Source organism: Lissotriton vulgaris, chromosome 6 (assembly GCF_964263255.1).
Source record: "Lissotriton vulgaris chromosome 6, aLisVul1.2, whole genome shotgun sequence".
In the NCBI taxonomy this organism is placed as follows: domain Eukaryota; kingdom Metazoa; phylum Chordata; class Amphibia; order Caudata; family Salamandridae; genus Lissotriton; species Lissotriton vulgaris.
In genome coordinates, this window is record NC_141694.1 from 5,563,920 (window position 1) to 5,586,185 (window position 22,266).

Consider the following 22,266-nt stretch of genomic DNA (forward strand, 5'->3'; position numbering starts at 1 on the left):
CTGCAGAATCTTTGCTTCGCCTCATAGATATGATTGAGAGGCCGGCTCTGCTTCGTCTTACTCCATATCTATGAGGCCACGTAAACCATGCAGAATCTTTGCATCGCCTCAAAGATATGATTGAGAGGCCGGCTCTGATTCGTCTTACTCCATATCCATGAGGTCACGTAAACCCTGCAGAATCTTTGCATCGCCTCAAAGATATGATTGAGAGGCCGGCTCTGCTTTGTCTTACTCCATATCTATGAGGCAACGTAAACCATGCAGAATCCTTGCATCGTCTCATAGATATGATTGAGAGGCCGGGACAGCTTCGTCTTACTCCATATCTATGAGGCCACGTAAACAATGCAGAATCTTTGCATCCCCTCATAGATATGATTGAGAGGCCGGCTCTGCTTCGTCTTACTCCATATCTAGGAGGCCACTTAAACCATGCAGAATCTTTGCATCGCCTCATAGTTATTATTGAGAGGCCGGCACAGCTTCGTCTTACTCCATATCTATGAGGCCACGTAAACCATGCAGAATCTTTGCATCGCCTCATAGATATGATTGGGAGGCCGGCACTGCTTCGTCTTACTCCATATCTATGAGGCCTCGTAAACCCTGCAGAATCTTTGCATCGCCTCATAGATATGATTGAGAGGCCGGCACTGCTTCGTCTTACTCCATATCTATGAGGCCACGTAAACCCTGCAGAATCTTCTCTTCGCCTCATAGATATGATTGAGAGGCCGGCTCTGCTTCGTCTTACTCCATATCTATGAGGCCACGTAAACCATGCAGAATCTTTGCATCGCCTCAAAGATATGATTGAGAGGCCAGCTCTGATTCGTCTTACTCCATATCCATGAGGTCACGTAAACCCTGCAGAATCTTCTCTTCGCCTCATAGATATGATTGAGAGGCCGGCTCTGCTTCGTCTTACTCCATATCTATGAGGCCACGTAAACCATGCAGAATCCTTGCATCGTCTCATAGATATGATTGAGAGGCCGGGACAGCTTCGTCTTACTCCATATCTATGAGGCCACGTAAACAATGCAGAATCTTTGCATCCCCTCATAGATATGATTGAGAGGCCGGCTCTGCTTCGTCTTACTCCATATCTAGGAGGCCACTTAAACCATGCAGAATCTTTGCATCGCCTCATAGTTATTATTGAGAGGCCGGCACAGCTTCGTCTTACTCCATATCTATGAGGCCACGTAAACCCTGCAGAATCTTTGCATCGCCTCATAGATATGATTGAGAGGCCGGCTCTGCTTCGTCTTACTCCATATCTATGAGGCCACGTTAACCCTGCAGAATCTTTGCATCGCCTCATAGATATGATTGAGAGGCCAGCACCGCTTCGTCTTACTCCATATCTATGAGGCCACGTAAACCCTGCAGAATCTTTGCATTGCCTCATAGATATGATTGAGAGGCCGGCACTGCTTCGTCTTACTCCATATCTATGAGGCCACGTAAACCCTGCAGAATCTTTGCATCGCCTCATAGATATGATTGGGAGGCCGGCTCTGCTTCGTCTTACTCCATATCTATGAGGCCACGTAAACCATGCAGAATCTTTGCATCGCCTCAAAGATATGATTGAGAGGCCAGCTCTGCTTCGTCTTACTCCATATCTAAGAGGCCTCGTAAACCCTGCAGAATCTTTGCATCGCCTCATAGATATGATTGAGAGGCCGGCACTGCTTCATCTTACTCCATATCTAGGAGGCCTCGTAAACCCTGCAGAATCTTTGCATCGCCTCATAGATATGATTGAGAGGCCGGCACTGCTTCGTCTTACTCCATATCTATGAGGCCACGTAAACCCTGCAGAATCTTTGCTTCGCCTCATAGATATGATTGAGAGGCCGGCTCTGCTTCGTCTTACTCCATATCTATGAGGCCACGTAAACCATGCAGAATCTTTGCATCGCCTCATAGATATGATTGAGAGGCCGGCTCTGCTTTGTCTTACTCCATATCTATGAGGCCACGTAAACCATGCAGAATCTTTGCATCGCCTCATAGATATGATTGAGAGGCCAGCTCTGCTTCGCCTTACTCCATATCCATGAGGCCACGTAAACCATGCAGAATCTTTGCATCGCCTCATAGATATGATTGAGAGGCCGGCGCTGCTTCGTCTTACTCCATATCTATGAGGCCACGTAAACCCTGCAGTATCTTTGCATCCCCTTATAGATATGATTGAGAGGCCGGCTCTGCTTCGTCTTACTCCATATCTATGAGGCCTCGTAAACCCTGCAGAATCTTTGCTTCGCCTCATAGATATGATCGAGAGGCCGGCACAGCTTCGTCTTACTCCATATCTATGAGGCCTCGTAAACCCTGCAGAATCTTTGCATTGCCTCATAGATATGATCGAGAGGCCGGCTCTGCTTCATCTTACTCCATATCTATGAGGCCACGTAAACCATGCAGAATCTTTGCATCGCCTCATAGATATGAGTGAGAGGCCGGCTCTGCTTCGTCTTACTCCATATCTATGAGGCCACGTAAACCCTGCAGAATCTTTGCATCGCCTCATAGATATGATTGAGAGGCCAGCACCGCTTCGTCTTACTCCATATCTATGAGGCCACGTAAACCCTGCAGAATCTTTGCATTGCCTCATAGATATGATTGAGAGGCCGGCACTGCTTCGTCTTACTCCATATCTATGAGGCCACGTAAACCCTGCAGAATCTTTGCATCGCCTCATAGATATGATTGAGAGGCCGGCTCTGCTTCGTCTTACTCCATATCTATCAGGCCACGTAAACCATGCAGAATCTTTGCATCGCCTCATAGATATGATTGGGAGGCCGGCTCTGCTTCGTCTTACTCCATATCTATGAGGCCACGTAAACCCTGCAGAATCTTTGCTTCGCCTCATAGATATGATTGAGAGGCCGGCTCTGCTTCGTCTTACTCCATATCTATGAGGCCACGTAAACCATGCAGAATCTTTGCATCACCTCATAGATATGATTGAGAGGCCGGCTCTGCTTCGTCTTACTCCATATCTATGAGGCCACGTAAACCATGCAGAATCTTTGCATCGCCTCATAGATATGATTGAGAGGCCGGCTCTGCTTTGTCTTACTCCATATCTATGAGGCCACGTAAACCATGCAGAATCCTTGCATCGTCTCATAGATATGATTGAGAGGCCGGCACAGCTTCGTCTTACTCCATATCTATGAGGCCACGTAAACCCTGCAGAATCTTTGCATCGCCTCATAGAGATGATTGAGAGGCCGGCTCTGCTTCGTCTTACTCCATATCTAGGAGGCCACGTAAACCATGCAGAATCTTTGCATCGCCTCATAGATATGATTGAGAGGCCAGCACAGCTTCGTCTTACTCCATATCTATGAGGCCACGTTAACCCTGCAGAATCTTTGCATCGCCTCATAGATATTATTGAGAGGCCAGCACCGCTTCGTCTTACTCCATATCTATGAGGCCACGTAAACCCTGCAGAATCTTTGCATTGCCTCATAGATATGATTGAGAGGCCGGCACTGCTTCGTCTTACTCCATATCTATGAGGCCACGTAAACCCTGCAGAATCTTTGCATCGCCTCAAAGATATGATTGAGAGGCCGGCTCTGCTTCGTCTTACTCCATATCTATGAGGCCACGTAAACCCTGCAGAATCTTTGCATTGCCTCATAGATATGATTGAGAGGCCGGCACTGCTTCGTCTTACTCCATATCTATGAGGCCACGTAAACCCTGCAGAATGTTTGCATCGCCTCATAGATATGATTGAGAGGCCCGCTCTGCTTCGTCTTACTCCATATCTATGAGGCCTCGTAAACCCTGCAGAATCTTTGCATCGCCTCATAGATATGATTGGGAGGCCGGCACTGCTTCGTCTTACTCCATATCTATGAGGCCTCGTAAACCCTGCAGAATCTTTGCATCGCCTCATAGATATGATTGAGAGGCCGGCACTGCTTCGTCTTACTCCATATCTATGAGGCCACGTAAACCCTGCAGAATCTTTGCTTCGCCTCATAGATATGATTGAGAGGCCGGCTCTGCTTCGTCTTACTCCATATCTATGAGGCCACGTAAACCATGCAGAATCTTTGCATCGCCTCAAAGATATGATTGAGAGGCCGGCTCTGCTTTGTCTTACTCCATATCTATGAGGCAACGTAAACCATGCAGAATCCTTGCATCGTCTCATAGATATGATTGAGAGGCCGGGACAGCTTCGTCTTACTCCATATCTATGAGGCCACGTAAACAATGCAGAATCTTTGCATCCCCTCATAGATATGATTGAGAGGCCGGCTCTGCTTCGTCTTACTCCATATCTAGGAGGCCACTTAAACCATGCAGAATCTTTGCATCGCCTCATAGTTATTATTGAGAGGCCGGCACAGCTTCGTCTTACTCCATATCTATGAGGCCACGTAAACCATGCAGAATCTTTGCATCGCCTCATAGATATGATTGGGAGGCCGGCACTGCTTTGTCTTACTCCATATCTATGAGGCCTCGTAAACCCTGCAGAATCTTTGCATCGCCTCATAGATATGATTGAGAGGCCGGCACTGCTTCGTCTTACTCCATATCTATGAGGCCACGTAAACCCTGCAGAATCTTCTCTTCGCCTCATAGATATGATTGAGAGGCCGGCTCTGCTTCGTCTTACTCCATATCTATGAGGCCACGTAAACCATGCAGAATCTTTGCATCGCCTCAAAGATATGATTGAGAGGCCAGCTCTGATTCGTCTTAATCCATATCCATGAGGTCACGTAAACCCTGCAGAATCTTCTCTTCGCCTCATAGATATGATTGAGAGGCCGGCTCTGCTTCGTCTTACTCCATATCTATGAGGCCACGTAAACCATGCAGAATCCTTGCATCGTCTCATAGATATGATTGAGAGGCCGGGACAGCTTCGTCTTACTCCATATCTATGAGGCCACGTAAACAATGCAGAATCTTTGCATCCCCTCATAGATATGATTGAGAGGCCGGCTCTGCTTCGTCTTACTCCATATCTAGGAGGCCACTTAAACCATGCAGAATCTTTGCATCGCCTCATAGTTATTATTGAGAGGCCGGCACAGCTTCGTCTTACTCCATATCTATGAGGCCACGTAAACCCTGCAGAATCTTTGCATCGCCTCATAGATATGATTGAGAGGCCGGCTCTGCTTCGTCTTACTCCATATCTATGAGGCCACGTTAACCCTGCAGAATCTTTGCATCGCCTCATAGATATGATTGAGAGGCCAGCACCGCTTCGTCTTACTCCATATCTATGAGGCCACGTAAACCCTGCAGAATCTTTGCATTGCCTCATAGATATGATTGAGAGGCCGGCACTGCTTCGTCTTACTCCATATCTATGAGGCCACGTAAACCCTGCAGAATCTTTGCATCGCCTCATAGATATGATTGGGAGGCCGGCTCTGCTTCGTCTTACTCCATATCTATGAGGCCACGTAAACCATGCAGAATCTTTGCATCGCCTCAAAGATATGATTGAGAGGCCAGCTCTGCTTCGTCTTACTCCATATCTAAGAGGCCTCGTAAACCCTGCAGAATCTTTGCATCGCCTCATAGATATGATTGAGAGGCCGGCACTGCTTCATCTTACTCCATATCTATGAGGCCTCGTAAACCCTGCAGAATCTTTGCATCGCCTCATAGATATGATTGAGAGGCCGACACTGCTTCGTCTTACTCCATATCTATGAGGCCACGTAAACCCTGCAGAATCTTTGCTTCGCCTCATAGATATGATTGAGAGGCCGGCTCTGCTTCGTCTTACTCCATATCTATGAGGCCACGTAAACCATGCAGAATCTTTGCATCGCCTCATAGATATGATTGAGAGGCCGGCTCTGCTTTGTCTTACTCCATATCTATGAGGCCACGTAAACCATGCAGAATCCTTGCATCGTCTCATAGATATGATTGAGAGGCCGGCACAGCTTCGTCTTACTCCATATCTATGAGGCCTCGTAAACAATGCAGAATCTTTGCATCCGCTCATAGATATGATTGAGAGGCCGGCTCTGCTTCGTCTTACTCCATATCTATGAGGCCACTTAAACCATGCAGAATCTTTGCATCGTCTCATAGATATGATTGAGAGGCCGGCACAGCTTCGTCTTACTCCATATCTATGAGGCCACGTTAACCCTGCAGAATCTTTGCATCGCCTCATAGATATGATTGAGAGGCCGGCTCTGCTTCGTCTTACTCCATATCTATGAGGCCACGTTAACCCTGCAGAATCTTTGCATCGCCTCATAGATATGATTGAGAGGCCAGCACCGCTTCGTCTTACTCCATATCTATGAGGCCACGTAAACCCTGCAGAATCTTTGCATTGCCTCATAGATATGATTGAGAGGCCGGCACTGCTTCGTCTTACTCCATATCTATGAGGCCACGTAAACCCTGCAGAATCTTTGCATCGCCTCATAGATATGATTGAGAGGCCGGCTCTGCTTCGTCTTACTCCATATCTATGAGGCCACGTAAACCATGCAGAATCTTTGCATCCCCTCATAGATATGATTGAGAGGCCGGCTCTGCTTCGTCTTACTCCATATCTAGGAGGCCACTTAAACCATGCAGAATCTTTGCATCGCCTCATAGATATTATTGAGAGGCCGGCACAGCTTCGTCTTACTCCATATCTATGAGGCCACGTAAACCATGCAGAATCTTTGTATCGCCTCATAGATATGATTGAGAGGCCGGCTCTGCTTCGTCTTACTCCATATCTATGAGGCCACGTAAACCCTGCAGAATCTTTGCATTGCCTCATAGATATGATTGAGAGGCCGGCACTGCTTCGTCTTACTCCATATCTATGAGGCCACGTAAACCCTGCAGAATCTTTGCATCGCCTCAAAGATATGATTGAGAGGCCGGCTCTGCTTCGTCTTATTCCATATCTATGAGGCCTCGTAAACCCTGCAGAATCTTTGCATCGCCTCAAAGATATGATTGAGAGGCCGGCTCTGCTTCGTCTTACTCCATATCTATGAGGCCACGTAAACCCTGCAGAATCTTTGCATCGCCTCATAGATATGATTGAGAGGCCAGCTCTGCTTCGCCTTACTCCATATCCATGAGGCCACGTAAACCATGCAGAATCTTTGCATCGCCTCATAGATATGATTGAGAGGCCGGCGCTGCTTCGTCTTACTCCATATCTATGAGGCCACGTAAACCCTGCAGTATCTTTGCATCCCCTTATAGATATGATTGAGAGGCCGGCTCTGCTTCGTCTTACTCCATATCTATGAGGCCTCGTAAACCCTGCAGAATCTTTGCTTCGCCTCATAGATATGATCGAGAGGCCGGCACAGCTTCGTCTTACTCCATATCTATGAGGCCTCGTAAACCCTGCAGAATCTTTGCATCGCCTCATAGATATGATCGAGAGGCCGGCTCTGCTTCATCTTACTCCATATCTATGAGGCCACGTAAACCATGCAGAATCTTTGCATCGCCTCATAGATATGAGTGAGAGGCCGGCTCTGCTTCGTCTTACTCCATATCCATGAGGCCACGTTAACCATGCAGAATCTTTGCATCGCCTCATAGATATGATTGAGAGGCCGGCTCTGCTTCGTCTTACTCCATATCTATGAGGCCACGTAAACCCTGCAGAATCTTTGCATTGCCTCATAGATATGATTGAGAGGCCGGCTCTGCTTTGTCTTTCTCCATATCTATGAGGCCACGTAAACCATGGAGAATCTTTGCATCGCCTCGTAGATATGATTGAGAGGCCGGCTCTGCTTCGTCTTACTCCATATCTATGAGGCCTCGTAAACCCTGTAGAGTCTTTACATCGCCTCATAGATATGATTGAGAGGCCGGCTCTGCTTCGTCTTACTCCATATCTATGAGGCCATGTTAACCATGCAGAATCTTTGCATCGCCTCATAGATATGATTGAGAGGCCGGCTCTGCTTCGTCTTACTCCATATCTATGAGGCCACGTAAACAATGCAGAATCTTTGCATCGCCTCATAGATATGATTGAGAGGCCGGCTCTGCTTCGTCTTACTCCATATCTATGAGGCCTCGTAAACCATGCAGAATCTTTGCATCGCCTCATAGATATGATTGAGAGGCCGGCTCTGCTTCGTCTTACTCCATATCTATGAGGCCTCGCAAACCATGCAGAATCTTTGCATCGCCTCATAGATATGATTGAGAGGCCGGATCTGCTTCGTCTTACTCCATATCTATGAGGCCTCGTAAACCATGCAGAATCTTTGCATCGCCTCATAGATATGATTGAGAGGCCGGCTCTGCTTCGTCTTACTCCATATCTATGAGGCCACGTAAACCATGCAGAATCCTTGCATCGTCTCATAGATATGATTGAGAGGCCGGCTCTGCTTCGTCTTACTCCATATCCATGAGGCCACGTAAACCATGCAGAATGTTTGCATCGCCTCATAGATATGAGTGAGAGGCCGGCTCTGCTTTGTCTTACTCCATATCTATGAGGCCTCGTAAACCATGCAGAATCTTTGCATCGCCTCATAGATATGATTGAGAGGCCGGCACTGCTTCGTCTTACTCCATATCTATGAGGCCACGTAAACCCTGCAGAATGTTTGCATCGCCTCATAGATATGATTGAGAGGCCCGCTCTGCTTCGTCTTACTCCATATCTATGAGGCCTCGTAAACCCTGCAGAATCTTTGCATCGCCTCATAGATATGATTGGGAGGCCGGCACTGCTTCGTCTTACTCCATATCTATGAGGCCTCGTAAACCCTGCAGAATCTTTGCATCGCCTCATAGATATGATTGAGAAGCCGGCACTGCTTCGTCTTACTCCATATCTATGAGGCCACGTAAACCCTGCAGAATCTTTGCTTCGCCTCATAGATATGATTGAGAGGCCGGCTCTGCTTCGTCTTACTCCATATCTATGAGGCCACGTAAACCATGCAGAATCTTTGCATCGCCTCAAAGATATGATTGAGAGGCCGGCTCTGATTCGTCTTACTCCATATCCATGAGGTCACGTAAACCCTGCAGAATCTTTGCATCGCCTCAAAGATATGATTGAGAGGCCGGCTCTGCTTTGTCTTACTCCATATCTATGAGGCAACGTAAACCATGCAGAATCCTTGCATCGTCTCATAGATATGATTGAGAGGCCGGGACAGCTTCGTCTTACTCCATATCTATGAGGCCACGTAAACAATGCAGAATCTTTGCATCCCCTCATAGATATGATTGAGAGGCCGGCTCTGCTTCGTCTTACTCCATATCTAGGAGGCCACTTAAACCATGCAGAATCTTTGCATCGCCTCATAGTTATTATTGAGAGGCCGGCACAGCTTCGTCTTACTCCATATCTATGAGGCCACGTAAACCATGCAGAATCTTTGCATCGCCTCATAGATATGATTGGGAGGCCGGCACTGCTTCGTCTTACTCCATATCTATGAGGCCTCGTAAACCCTGCAGAATCTTTGCATCGCCTCATAGATATGATTGAGAGGCCGGCACTGCTTCGTCTTACTCCATATCTATGAGGCCACGTAAACCCTGCAGAATCTTCTCTTCGCCTCATAGATATGATTGAGAGGCCGGCTCTGCTTCGTCTTACTCCATATCTATGAGGCCACGTAAACCATGCAGAATCTTTGCATCGCCTCAAAGATATGATTGAGAGGCCAGCTCTGATTCGTCTTACTCCATATCCATGAGGTCACGTAAACCCTGCAGAATCTTCTCTTCGCCTCATAGATATGATTGAGAGGCCGGCTCTGCTTCGTCTTACTCCATATCTATGAGGCCACGTAAACCATGCAGAATCCTTGCATCGTCTCATAGATATGATTGAGAGGCCGGGACAGCTTCGTCTTACTCCATATCTATGAGGCCACGTAAACAATGCAGAATCTTTGCATCCCCTCATAGATATGATTGAGAGGCCGGCTCTGCTTCGTCTTACTCCATATCTAGGAGGCCACTTAAACCATGCAGAATCTTTGCATCGCCTCATAGTTATTATTGAGAGGCCGGCACAGCTTCGTCTTACTCCATATCTATGAGGCCACGTAAACCCTGCAGAATCTTTGCATCGCCTCATAGATATGATTGAGAGGCCGGCTCTGCTTCGTCTTACTCCATATCTATGAGGCCACGTTAACCCTGCAGAATCTTTGCATCGCCTCATAGATATGATTGAGAGGCCAGCACCGCTTCGTCTTACTCCATATCTATGAGGCCACGTAAACCCTGCAGAATCTTTGCATTGCCTCATAGATATGATTGAGAGGCCGGCACTGCTTCGTCTTACTCCATATCTATGAGGCCACGTAAACCCTGCAGAATCTTTGCATCGCCTCATAGATATGATTGGGAGGCCGGCTCTGCTTCGTCTTACTCCATATCTATGAGGCCACGTAAACCATGCAGAATCTTTGCATCGCCTCAAAGATATGATTGAGAGGCCAGCTCTGCTTCGTCTTACTCCATATCTAAGAGGCCTCGTAAACCCTGCAGAATCTTTGCATCGCCTCATAGATATGATTGAGAGGCCGGCACTGCTTCATCTTACTCCATATCTATGAGGCCTCGTAAACCCTGCAGAATCTTTGCATCGCCTCATAGATATGATTGAGAGGCCGGCACTGCTTCGTCTTACTCCATATCTATGAGGCCACGTAAACCCTGCAGAATCTTTGCTTCGCCTCATAGATATGATTGAGAGGCCGGCTCTGCTTCGTCTTACTCCATATCTATGAGGCCACGTAAACCATGCAGAATCTTTGCATCGCCTCATAGATATGATTGAGAGGCCGGCTCTGCTTTGTCTTACTCCATATCTATGAGGCCACGTAAACCATGCAGAATCCTTGCATCGTCTCATAGATATGATTGAGAGGCCGGCACAGCTTCGTCTTACTCCATATCTATGAGGCCTCGTAAACAATGCAGAATCTTTGCATCCGCTCATAGATATGATTGAGAGGCCGGCTCTGCTTCGTCTTACTCCATATCTATGAGGCCACTTAAACCATGCAGAATCTTTGCATCGTCTCATAGATATGATTGAGAGGCCGGCACAGCTTCGTCTTACTCCATATCTATGAGGCCACGTTAACCCTGCAGAATCTTTGCATCGCCTCATAGATATGATTGAGAGGCCGGCTCTGCTTCGTCTTACTCCATATCTATGAGGCCACGTTAACCCTGCAGAATCTTTGCATCGCCTCATAGATATGATTGAGAGGCCAGCACCGCTTCGTCTTACTCCATATCTATGAGGCCACGTAAACCCTGCAGAATCTTTGCATTGCCTCATAGATATGATTGAGAGGCCGGCACTGCTTCGTCTTACTCCATATCTATGAGGCCACGTAAACCCTGCAGAATCTTTGCATTGCCTCATAGATATGATTGAGAGGCCGGCTCTGCTTCGTCTTACTCCATATCTATGAGGCCACGTAAACCATGCAGAATCTTTGCATCCCCTCATAGATATGATTGAGAGGCCGGCTCTGCTTCGTCTTACTCCATATCTAGGAGGCCACTTAAACCATGCAGAATCTTTGCATCGCCTCATAGATATTATTGAGAGGCCGGCACGGCTTCGTCTTACTCCATATCTATGAGGCCACGTAAACCATGCAGAATCTTTGTATCGCCTCATAGATATGATTGAGAGGCCGGCTCTGCTTCGTCTTACTCCATATCTATGAGGCCACGTAAACCCTGCAGAATCTTTGCATTGCCTCATAGATATGATTGAGAGGCCGGCACTGCTTCGTCTTACTCCATATCTATGAGGCCACGTAAACCCTGCAGAATCTTTGCATCGCCTCAAAGATATGATTGAGAGGCCGGCTCTGCTTCGTCTTATTCCATATCTATGAGGCCTCGTAAACCCTGCAGAATCTTTGCATCGCCTCAAAGATATGATTGAGAGGCCGGCTCTGCTTCGTCTTACTCCATATCTATGAGGCCACGTAAACCCTGCAGAATCTTTGCATCGCCTCATAGATATGATTGAGAGGCCAGCTCTGCTTCGCCTTACTCCATATCCATGAGGCCACGTAAACCATGCAGAATCTTTGCATCGCCTCATAGATATGATTGAGAGGCCGGCGCTGCTTCGTCCTACTCCATATCTATGAGGCCACGTAAACCCTGCAGTATCTTTGCATCCCCTTATAGATATGATTGAGAGGCCGGCTCTGCTTCGTCTTACTCCATATCTATGAGGCCTCGTAAACCCTGCAGAATCTTTGCTTCGCCTCATAGATATGATCGAGAGGCCGGCACAGCTTCGTCTTACTCCATATCTATGAGGCCTCGTAAACCCTGCAGAATCTTTGCATCGCCTCATAGATATGATCGAGAGGCCGGCTCTGCTTCATCTTACTCCATATCTATGAGGCCACGTAAACCATGCAGAATCTTTGCATCGCCTCATAGATATGAGTGAGAGGCCGGCTCTGCTTCGTCTTACTCCATATCCATGAGGCCACGTTAACCATGCAGAATCTTTGCATCGCCTCATAGATATGATTGAGAGGCCGGCTCTGCTTCGTCTTACTCCATATCTATGAGGCCACGTAAACCCTGCAGAATCTTTGCATTGCCTCATAGATATGATTGAGAGGCCGGCTCTGCTTCGTCTTACTCCATATCTATGAGGCCATGTTAACCATGCAGAATCTTTGCATCGCCTCATAGATATGATTGAGAGGCCGGCTCTGCTTCGTCTTACTCCATATCTATGAGGCCACGTAAACAATGCAGAATCTTTGCATCGCCTCATAGATATGATTGAGAGGCCGGCTCTGCTTCGTCTTACTCCATATCTATGAGGCCTCGTAAACCATGCAGAATCTTTGCATCGCCTCATAGATATGATTGAGAGGCCGGCTCTGCTTCGTCTTACTCCATATCTATGAGGCCTCGTAAACCATGCAGAATCTTTGCATCGCCTCATAGATATGATTGAGAGGCCGGATCTGCTTCGTCTTACTCCATATCTATGAGGCCTCGTAAACCATGCAGAATCTTTGCATCGCCTCATAGATATGATTGAGAGGCCGGCTCTGCTTCGTCTTACTCCATATCTATGAGGCCACGTAAACCATGCAGAATCCTTGCATCGTCTCATAGATATGATTGAGAGGCCGGCTCTGCTTCGTCTTACTCCATATCCATGAGGCCACGTAAACCATGCAGAATGTTTGCATCGCCTCATAGATATGAGTGAGAGGCCGGCTCTGCTTTGTCTTACTCCATATCTATGAGGCCTCGTAAACCATGCAGAATCTTTGCATCGCCTCATAGATATGATGGAGAGGCCGGCTCTGCTTCGTCTTACTCCATATCTATGAGGCCTCGTAAACCATGCAGAATCTTTGCATCGCCTCATAGATATGATTGAGAGGCCGGCTCTGCTTCGTCTTACTCCATATCTATGAGGCCACGTAAACCATGCAGAATCCTTGCATCGTCTCATAGGTATGATTGAGAGGCCGGCTCTGCTTCGTCTTACTCCATATCCATGAGGCCACGTAAACCATGCAGAATGTTTGCATCGCCTCATAGATATGATTGAGAGGCCGGCTCTGCTTCGTCTTATTCCATATCTATGAGGCCTCGTAAACCCTGCAGAATCTTTGCATCGCCTCATAGATATGATTGAGAGGCCGGCTCTGCTTCGTCTTACTCCATATCTATGAGGCCACGTTAACCCTGCAGAATCTTTGCATCGCCTCAAAGATAAGATTGAGAGGCCGGCTCTGCTTCGTCTTACTCCATATCCACGAGGCCACGTAAACCCTGCAGAATCTTTGCATCGCCTCATAGATATGAGTGAGAGGCCGGCTCTGCTTCGTCTTACTCCATATCTATGAGGCCACGTAAACCCTGCAGAATCTTTGCATCGCCTCATAGATATGAGTGAGAGGCCGGCTCTGCTTCGTCTTACTCCATATCTATGAGGCCACGTAAACCCTGCAGAATCTTTGCATCGCCTCATAGATATGATTGAGAGGCCGGCACTGCTTCGTCTTACTCCATATCTATGAGGCCTCGTAAACCATGCAGAATCTTTGCATCGCCTCAAAGATAAGATTGAGAGGCCTGCGTCACAGGAGCGTCAGAAAAAGGTGGAGTTAGCCTGTCACAAATAAGCCCCTAAGTATGAAGGACATCGCTAAGGAATTAATAAATAACTTGGTAGCGTGCTCCCTTTTCATTGTTGAAGTTATGAGAGGCAGACGTGGGAGCTAAACATGGTAGATATAGTAATGCTTCCTTAGATCGGAGGGACACAGACGGGTGACCGAGTTTTTGTATGTGTGGCCCCTCACAGAACCTTGCAGGTTGGCCCTATCATTTCATTATACCACTGGATGCGTATTTTTCCCTTTCGATCTCGGGTGGACAGGGTGGTAAATACAGTAATGCCTCCCTAGAAGGTCGGTGGTGAAGGAGATCATAAGAATACAGCTAATAAAGGCTTATATCGCCAGCATATAACCAAGGAACAATGTAAAAAATAATATCTTGTTATGTTTCTCTTTTATCTTTGCAGAGAGTCGTATTTTTGACCCGACAGTCTTCAGAGGTACGTCTATAAGTTGTTTCGTATCCTTGAAAATAAATCTTTCGTCCACTCCCTGCCAGGTACAGTTTACATAAACATATGTAACAAGTGAGACTTGTTACCCAGATGAGCTATATTACAAACACTCCATGTCTGAAGAGACCAATCTAAAGGCCAGAAGTGGGGAGGCATCTTTTTTACCATGCCAACTTTAACAAGTGCTTCTCACCTCCTAACTAGTTATTTTGGCCTTTCTGTGCACTGAGGAAAGAACGGTGGATGGGCACCATCACAGAATATTAGATCAGGTGAGACTGTATGTGCCGTGGCTCGAATGGGGTTCCTAGCCACTAAACACACAATCCACTCGCACAACAGTAACATGAGACTTGAGGTACATCTACCCCCACATTACAACACTAATCTGCTACACATACACCTTAGTACAACTTGTCTCTGATGATAGCACAGACCTGTTGGTAGGTTTGTCCAGAAGTTTAACCTGCATTTAACTCATGAAGTGTTGGCGTTTGGATTGGAGAGCTACCGGCTGGACCGGGGACCACTCGTAGGCAGTTGGTGGCAAATCACATTGGAGGGATGCAAAAAATATAAACATAACAAATACACATACTTATGTACACAATAATATACACAATATTATAAATAGACCCATTACAAAAATCACTGACCTTACACTGCCACTTGATGTTCTGAAGCACATCCTTGTTGCTCTGCATCACATCCTCCGAGCGCAAACCCCATAGGCTACTCTCTCATACAATCAAGACGCTGTTCTCATGCTGTTTAGCAGCATGAGTAAGGTGTATTGATTGGCTGGAGCAGGCTGGCTCCATGCTCCAAAAGGGAGCTCTCCATGTCATTTTGGCCATGGAAAGGTAGCCAGCCAAACCAACCTGCTCATTTCAAACTTTGTGGCCACTCCTAATTGCATCCAATCATTGGCAGCAGTGGCCCACTGGCCCCGCCCTGCCATCGTACTCTGTTTGATGGCAAAAAGCATCAAAAATAAAATGGAAATAAACTCATTTTATTATCATTTTATTGTTAATACTTTCTGCACATTAATGTGGGGGTGTGAAGATTCTCTGCTCCCAAAAAGGAACTGCCACTGGTATCACTGCACTTTCCTCACTGTTGATTGCTGCCACTCTTTTCCTACTGCACTAGTGCAAGAGAGCAGCTGAGTCGGACTGGTGGTGCTGCACTGGCTGCACCATTGAGTCCGACACCTCTGCTCACACTGCACAAGCGTAGCCAGCTTGGGCCGGTGCCACTGCACCTGCTGAATCATTGATAGGTTCACTGACGCTCACACTGTACTAGTACAGGTGTGGTATCGCTGGCACGGCCTGGTGTCACTGCACCCGCTGCACCTGAGCTCTGTGCTTACCTGAAGAGGTTTGCCCCTCTCTCACACTCCCGATGTTGAAGTCATCAATTAATGTGAGGGACAAGGCATTGTCAGGTGCTTTGAGAGGCTTGATTATAAGCCCCTTGCCCCACTGGAGGATCAATTTTTCAGATATTAAAAGTGAGGCACTAGTGCAAGAGAGCACACACCTGCTTCCTGGCTGCCCCGGAGCGCACCCATGGACCTTTCACCTGCCAAACCTGCAGCTTCACTAGCATCCGACCCGCCAAGACGCCGACCAGGAAAGAACCCAAGTACCTCAGAGGCATCCTCCTCAACACCCGCTCCGCCCGCAAACACGCCATTGAACTCTGGGACCTACTCCACTCAACCTCCCCAGAAGTCGCCATCCTGACGAAGACCTGGCTGAATCCCACCTCAGCACTCAACATCGCCATAGCCATCCCGGAAGGCTACAAGATAACCCGCAGGGACCGCACCAACGAAACAGGAAGAGGAATCGCCATCATCCACAGGAATACACTGAGAGTCTCGACCAACACCGATGACACCCTCAGCACCGCCGAACACCTGCACTTTCAGATCCACACCGACCCCACCACCACCCTCAGAGGAACCTTCATCTACAGACTCCTCGGACTCCAACTACAGTTCCCCGACTCCATTGCCAACTTCGTCAGCACTCAGGGCCTCACCTCTATGGACTACATCCTCCTCGGGGACCTGAACTTCCACCGCGAGAACAACAACAACACCAACCCCACCACCCTGTTCGACAAACTAGCCAACCTCGGACTCAGACAACTCGTCACAACACCCACCCACTCTGCCGGCCACACGCTTGACCCCATCTTCTCCGCAAGCCCCCACGTCACCTTCAACCACACCACCAAACTCCACTGGACCGACCATCGCTGCATCCACTTCACCTTCAAAAAGCCCACCAAGCACCACTGCACCCAACAGATGCCTTGCCGCTGCTGGAGCAAAGTCACCAAAGACCAGCTTACCACCACCCTCGCCCAGAGCCCACCTGCCGACCCCACCGACCCCGACACAGCTGCCCACAACCTCAGACAGTGGATCAACGACTGCGCCAACACCCACGCCCCATTCAAGAAACCCTCCAACAGCCACACCAGAAAGAAAGCCAGCTGGTTCACTGAAGGCCTCAAGGCCTCCAAGCAAACCTGCCAAAAACTGGAGAAGAACTGGCTCCGTGAACGAACACCGGACAACTACGCTGCCCACAAGAACGACACCCGCAGACACCATCAACTCATAAGATCCACCAAAAGGGCCTCCTTCAAAGACCGCCTAGACAACAACACGTACAATAGCAAAGAGCTCCTCAACATTGTGAAAGAACTCTCCAACACCAGCAACATCCCACCTTTGCAAGACCTGTGCGACTCCCTGGACACCTTCTTCCACCGCAAGATCGCAGACATCCACAACAGCTTCAACTCCATGACCGTCCCGACAACCACTGAGACCCCACCCGCATGCCCACCATCCACCTGCTCTCCTGGACGAACATCAACGACGACAACACCATCAAGATCATGAACACCATCCACTCCAGATCTTTGTCAGACCCATGCCTACACCATTTCTTCAACGAAGCCAGCACAGCCATCGCACACCATCTCCGGAAAGTCATCAACAACTCCTTCAAGACAGCAACCTTTCCGGAGAGTTGGAAGCATGCCGAGATCAACTCCTTACTTAAGGACACCAAGGACCTCAAAAACTTTCAGCCCATCTCCCTGCTCCCGTTCCCGGCAAAGGTCATCGAGAAGACTGTCAACAAACAACTGACCCGCTACATCGAGGAGAAAAGCATCCTGGACCCTTCCCAGTACGAGTTCCGCAGCAACCACAGCACCGAGACTGCCCTCATCACCGCCACCGATGACATCAGGACCCAGCTGGACAACGGAAAAACAGTGGCCCTCATCCACCTGGACCTGTCAGCCGCCTTCGACACGGTCTGCCACCACACACTACGAACACGCCTCCACGACCCCGGGATCCAAGAGAAGGCCCTGGACTGGCCCACCTCTATCCTCTCCGGCAGAACACAGAGCGTACGCCTTCCCCACTTCTGCACTGAAGCCACCAAGATCATCTGCGGCGTATTATTATTATTATTATTTATTATTATATTCTTATATAGCGCCAGAATCGACCCCCGAAGGGGTATCTCCGCGCTTGCCTTGGGAACCCGTCCTGGTTTTTCCCTGTGAGATAGCCCCTACAGGGCATCCCCAAGGTGAAAGCCAGGCATCCCGCCGCGGGGGGCCGTTGTGGAGATTAAGCAAGCTTAATGCCCAGAGTTGCAGAGTGTGAACCCATGATTAGGTCAGGCACCGAAGCGAGAATTATCGAGTCCATGGACATTTGAGCTCAAGACCCTGCCGCGTCGGGAATTGAACCCTGGTCCCGGGTCTGACCTCTGCTTCAGGGTCTGCCTGCTCTAACCAGTGAGCCACAATTCTCCACAGGGCTCATCCCTCAGCCCAACGTTGTTTAACATCTACATGGCCCCACTCACCCACGTCGGCCGATTGAAAACATCAACATTATCTCCTAGTGCCGATGACACAAAGCTGATCCTCTCCCTCACCAAGGACCGCCATACCGCCAAAACCAACCTCCAAGAAGGAATGAAGGCCTTCGCCGAATGGATGAGGAACAGCAGACTGAAGCTAAACTAAGACAAGATGGAGGGCCTCATCCTCGGATCCAGCCCCTTGGCCTGGGACAACTCATTGTGGCTGACCGCACTGGGAACTGCTCCAACTCCCACCGACCATGCACGCAACCTAGGGGTCATGCTCGACTCCACCCTCTCCATGACTAAGCAGGTCAACGCCGTCTCTTCTTCCGGCTTCAACACCCTCCACATGCTCCGCAGGATCTACAAATGGCACCCCACCCAAATGAGAAAAACGGTCACCCATGCCGTTGTCAGCAACAGGTTGGACTACGGGAACGCCCTCTACGCTGGATCCACAGCCAAACTCGTGAGACGGCTTCAACGCATCCAGAACCCCTCTGCACGCCTGATTCTCGACATCCCCCACCGCAGCCACATCACACCCCACCTAAGAGACCTGCACTGGCTCCCCGTCAACAAGAGGACAACCTTCAAGCTCCTCAACCACGCACACAAGGCACTCCACAACACCGGACCAACGTACCTCAACAGACGACTCAGCTTCTACACCCCCACCCGCCAGCTCCGCTCTGCCAACCTCGCCCTCGCCACAGTCCCCCGCATCTGAAGAGCGACCTCCAGCGGCAGATCATTCTCCCACCTCGCTACCAAGACCTGGTACACCCTCCCCATCCACCTATGGCAGATCCAAGACCTGCTGACCTTCAGAAGACTCCTAAAGACCTGGCTTTTCGAGCAATAGCAGCACCACTTCCCCTCAGTGCCTTGAGACCCTCACGGGTAAGTTGTGTGCTCTACAAATGATATGATTGGTTGATTGATTGATTGAGGCACCTGTGGTGCAAGGGGCTTGAAATTAAGCCCCTCAGTTCTTCATTTATGGATAGTGTCAGATTGCTGAGTAAAAACACGACTGTGCTGTATGTCACACGGATTTACAAATGCAACTCCAGCAATAAGAAAAGCACTGCCTCACGTCTTACACCTTCTTCAAGCAGGTGTAAGGATTTGACATAGTGACGCCCTAGAAGTGTCGCAGTGAAGCCTCATAGATTTCACTGCATCACTTCTAGCTGGCTTTCCTGTGTCGGACGCCCACCCTGGATACATTATACTTATCGTAGGTATAATGTGGCGCAGCAGTTTGAAAGCTGACACATCTGCCTTGATGCATCCCCTTGTAAATATGGCGCAGCCTGGCACGTTTTTTATGCTACTGCAGCGTCACAAAAAGTGATGTAAGAGCAGTGTAAGTCCCATAACTAGTGCCCTTTTTTTCATATATTTTTCTCTGTCTGCAAATTCTGTGCATTATTGGAAGTGTTGACAAGTTGGGTGAGTGACCTGATGATGTTCTCTGTCTCCGCAGCGCCCCTGTCGGTGGATCCGAAGGCTGCAGACGGGACCCTCCTCATCAGCAGTAACGGGAAGGAAATCCGCAACCTCGGCATGGACCGCTGTGTCCGGGGGACCACGGGGGTCATCTCTGGGAGGTGGTACTGGCAGGTGAACATAGACCGGTATATGCTCATCTCGAAGGAGTATGTGATGCTGTACCACTGGAGGCTGGGGGTGGCCAGCGCATCCGTGAACCCAAGTGACCACTCGCTTTATATCCCCAGGAAGGGCATCTGGGTCCTCACCCAGGGGATATCAGCATATACTGTTAGGGATGAAACTAGCAGAGATCACCGTTTTATTGGCATTCTTTACAGTGTGGGCATCTTCTTGGACTATGAGGAGGGGCTGGTGTCTTTCTACGACGCCGACACAAGGAGGCACATCTACACCTTCACCGCCACTTTTAACGAGAAAATTTATCCGCGCATCTGCCTGACGTTCGGAAAAAATGTATTTCTGCAGTAATCCACAAAAGCTAAACATGTATGTCTGAAACATTTTTCTCTGGACTGTTCATGATATTTTGAAATCACAAATTATGTCAAAATACTTCAAGCTGCTGAAAAGGGCAATTCTATTCAATAAAAACAAACAGCTTTATCTAAAACTAAGTAGAACAAATGTGTCTTTCAATCTTTCTAAAAGCCAGAGTGATGTGATTTGAACTAGAACATGTCAGTGAGAGAGAAAAATGAAAGTCGGAGTCAGAGGTCAGAGGCTGTGCCAACCCGAGTAAACTCGAGGGCTCCTCTGGAATATTCACCATCGGAGCCTGTGCCCAGCAGAAGTGACGTAGAGAGTGTGTCCTGGGTCCAGGAGAAAGGAAGGAAATGGGGCCCCTGAACACTGCTTGAACTCTGAAATACAACATCAATCCGGGACTCTGTGCCCGGTGCCACTGCACCCGATGCACCAATGGAAGCTAGACCCCCTATCCAGTGTGTCATGGGCCCAGCAGCAAGGAAAGAAATGGGGCCCCTGACCACTGTTTGAACTCTGAAATACAACATCAATCCGGGACTCTGTGCCCGGTGCCACTGCACCGGCTGCACCAATGGAAGCTAGACCCCCTATCCAGTGTGTCATGGGCCCAGCAGCAAGGAAAGAAATGGGGCCCCTGACCACTGTTTGAACTCTGAAATACAACATCAATCCGGGACTCTGTGCCCGGTGCCACTGCACCCGATGCACCAATGGAAGCTAGACCCCCTATCCAGTGTGTCATGGGCCCAGCAGCAAGGAAAGAAATGGGGCCCCTGACCACTGTTTGAACTGTGAAATAGAGCAGTAACCAGGGTTTCTGGGTCCCGTTGCCACTGCACCTGCTGCACCTATGGAAGCTACATCCCCTCCCAGTGTGTTCTGGGCCCAGGAGAAAGGAAGGAAATGGTTCCCTTCACCACTGTTTGAAAGGAAAAATAGAAGAATAATCAGGGCTTCAGGGCCTCGGTGCCATTGCACCTGCTGCACCAATGGAAGGTCAGACTCTGCCAGAGGTTCACCCTGAGTCTTGACACGCTTCAATTTATGAAAATGGCTGCTTTATTCTGAAGTAAGCAGAGCTCACAGGGACAAGTGCTTCGGTATCTTAATGTTTTTTTGTTTTTTTAAAATTTGATTCATTGCTTGGAATACAGTTCCAAAGACTTTTTTCCAGCAGTCACCTACGATTACCATGAATAATAAATAACATTCATTGCAAACTCAATGCCATATTTTATCATAGAACAATATTAATAATTTCAGACAAATTCATAAAAATGACAATGCGAGTACAGTACACATTTTCTCAATCTCTCCCAGCGGGAGATGAAGTTACTAAGTATGCAACACAATCAATAAAGTGGCACAACTAGGAGACATGGCTGATCCTGTGTACAAAATGGCCACTGACTCCGAAGCTGTGGAGCCGCCCAACACACAACTTGCTGCACACCACTCAAGCTGCTCGTGGGTCGAGGAGCTCGATAACGTGCGGCAGTGGCAGAGCTACCAGATGAGCCCCTGATGATCGGGGTCCAGTCGATAATAGTGGTGCTGCGACTTGCATCTTCCCTTGTGTAGGACCCCCGATACTTTGGACGGGTAGGTGGTGGGCCCTACGTGCGCATGCAGCGCGCTGCGGCAATACAGGGCGGCAGTGGCCTATCGGCTTAAGCGGAGCACTCCAGAGAACAGCCACAC

The 22,266-nt window shown here is 48.6% G+C and overlaps 1 protein-coding gene across 1 annotated transcript in view; it reads left to right on the plus strand.

The window, feature by feature from the left end:
- Positions 1 to 21,729, plus strand: part of LOC147706666 (CD5 antigen-like) — a 311,449-nt gene extending 289,720 nt beyond the window's left edge. The window contains exons 5-6 of the mRNA XM_086925112.1: positions 14,591 to 14,623; positions 20,051 to 21,729. Coding sequence (XP_086781238.1) covers positions 14,591 to 14,623; positions 20,051 to 20,547 — 530 coding nt within the window. The 3' untranslated portion in view covers positions 20,548 to 21,729. The remainder of the gene's footprint in view (positions 1 to 14,590; positions 14,624 to 20,050) is intronic.
- The last annotated feature ends 537 nt before the right edge of the window (positions 21,730 to 22,266 follow it).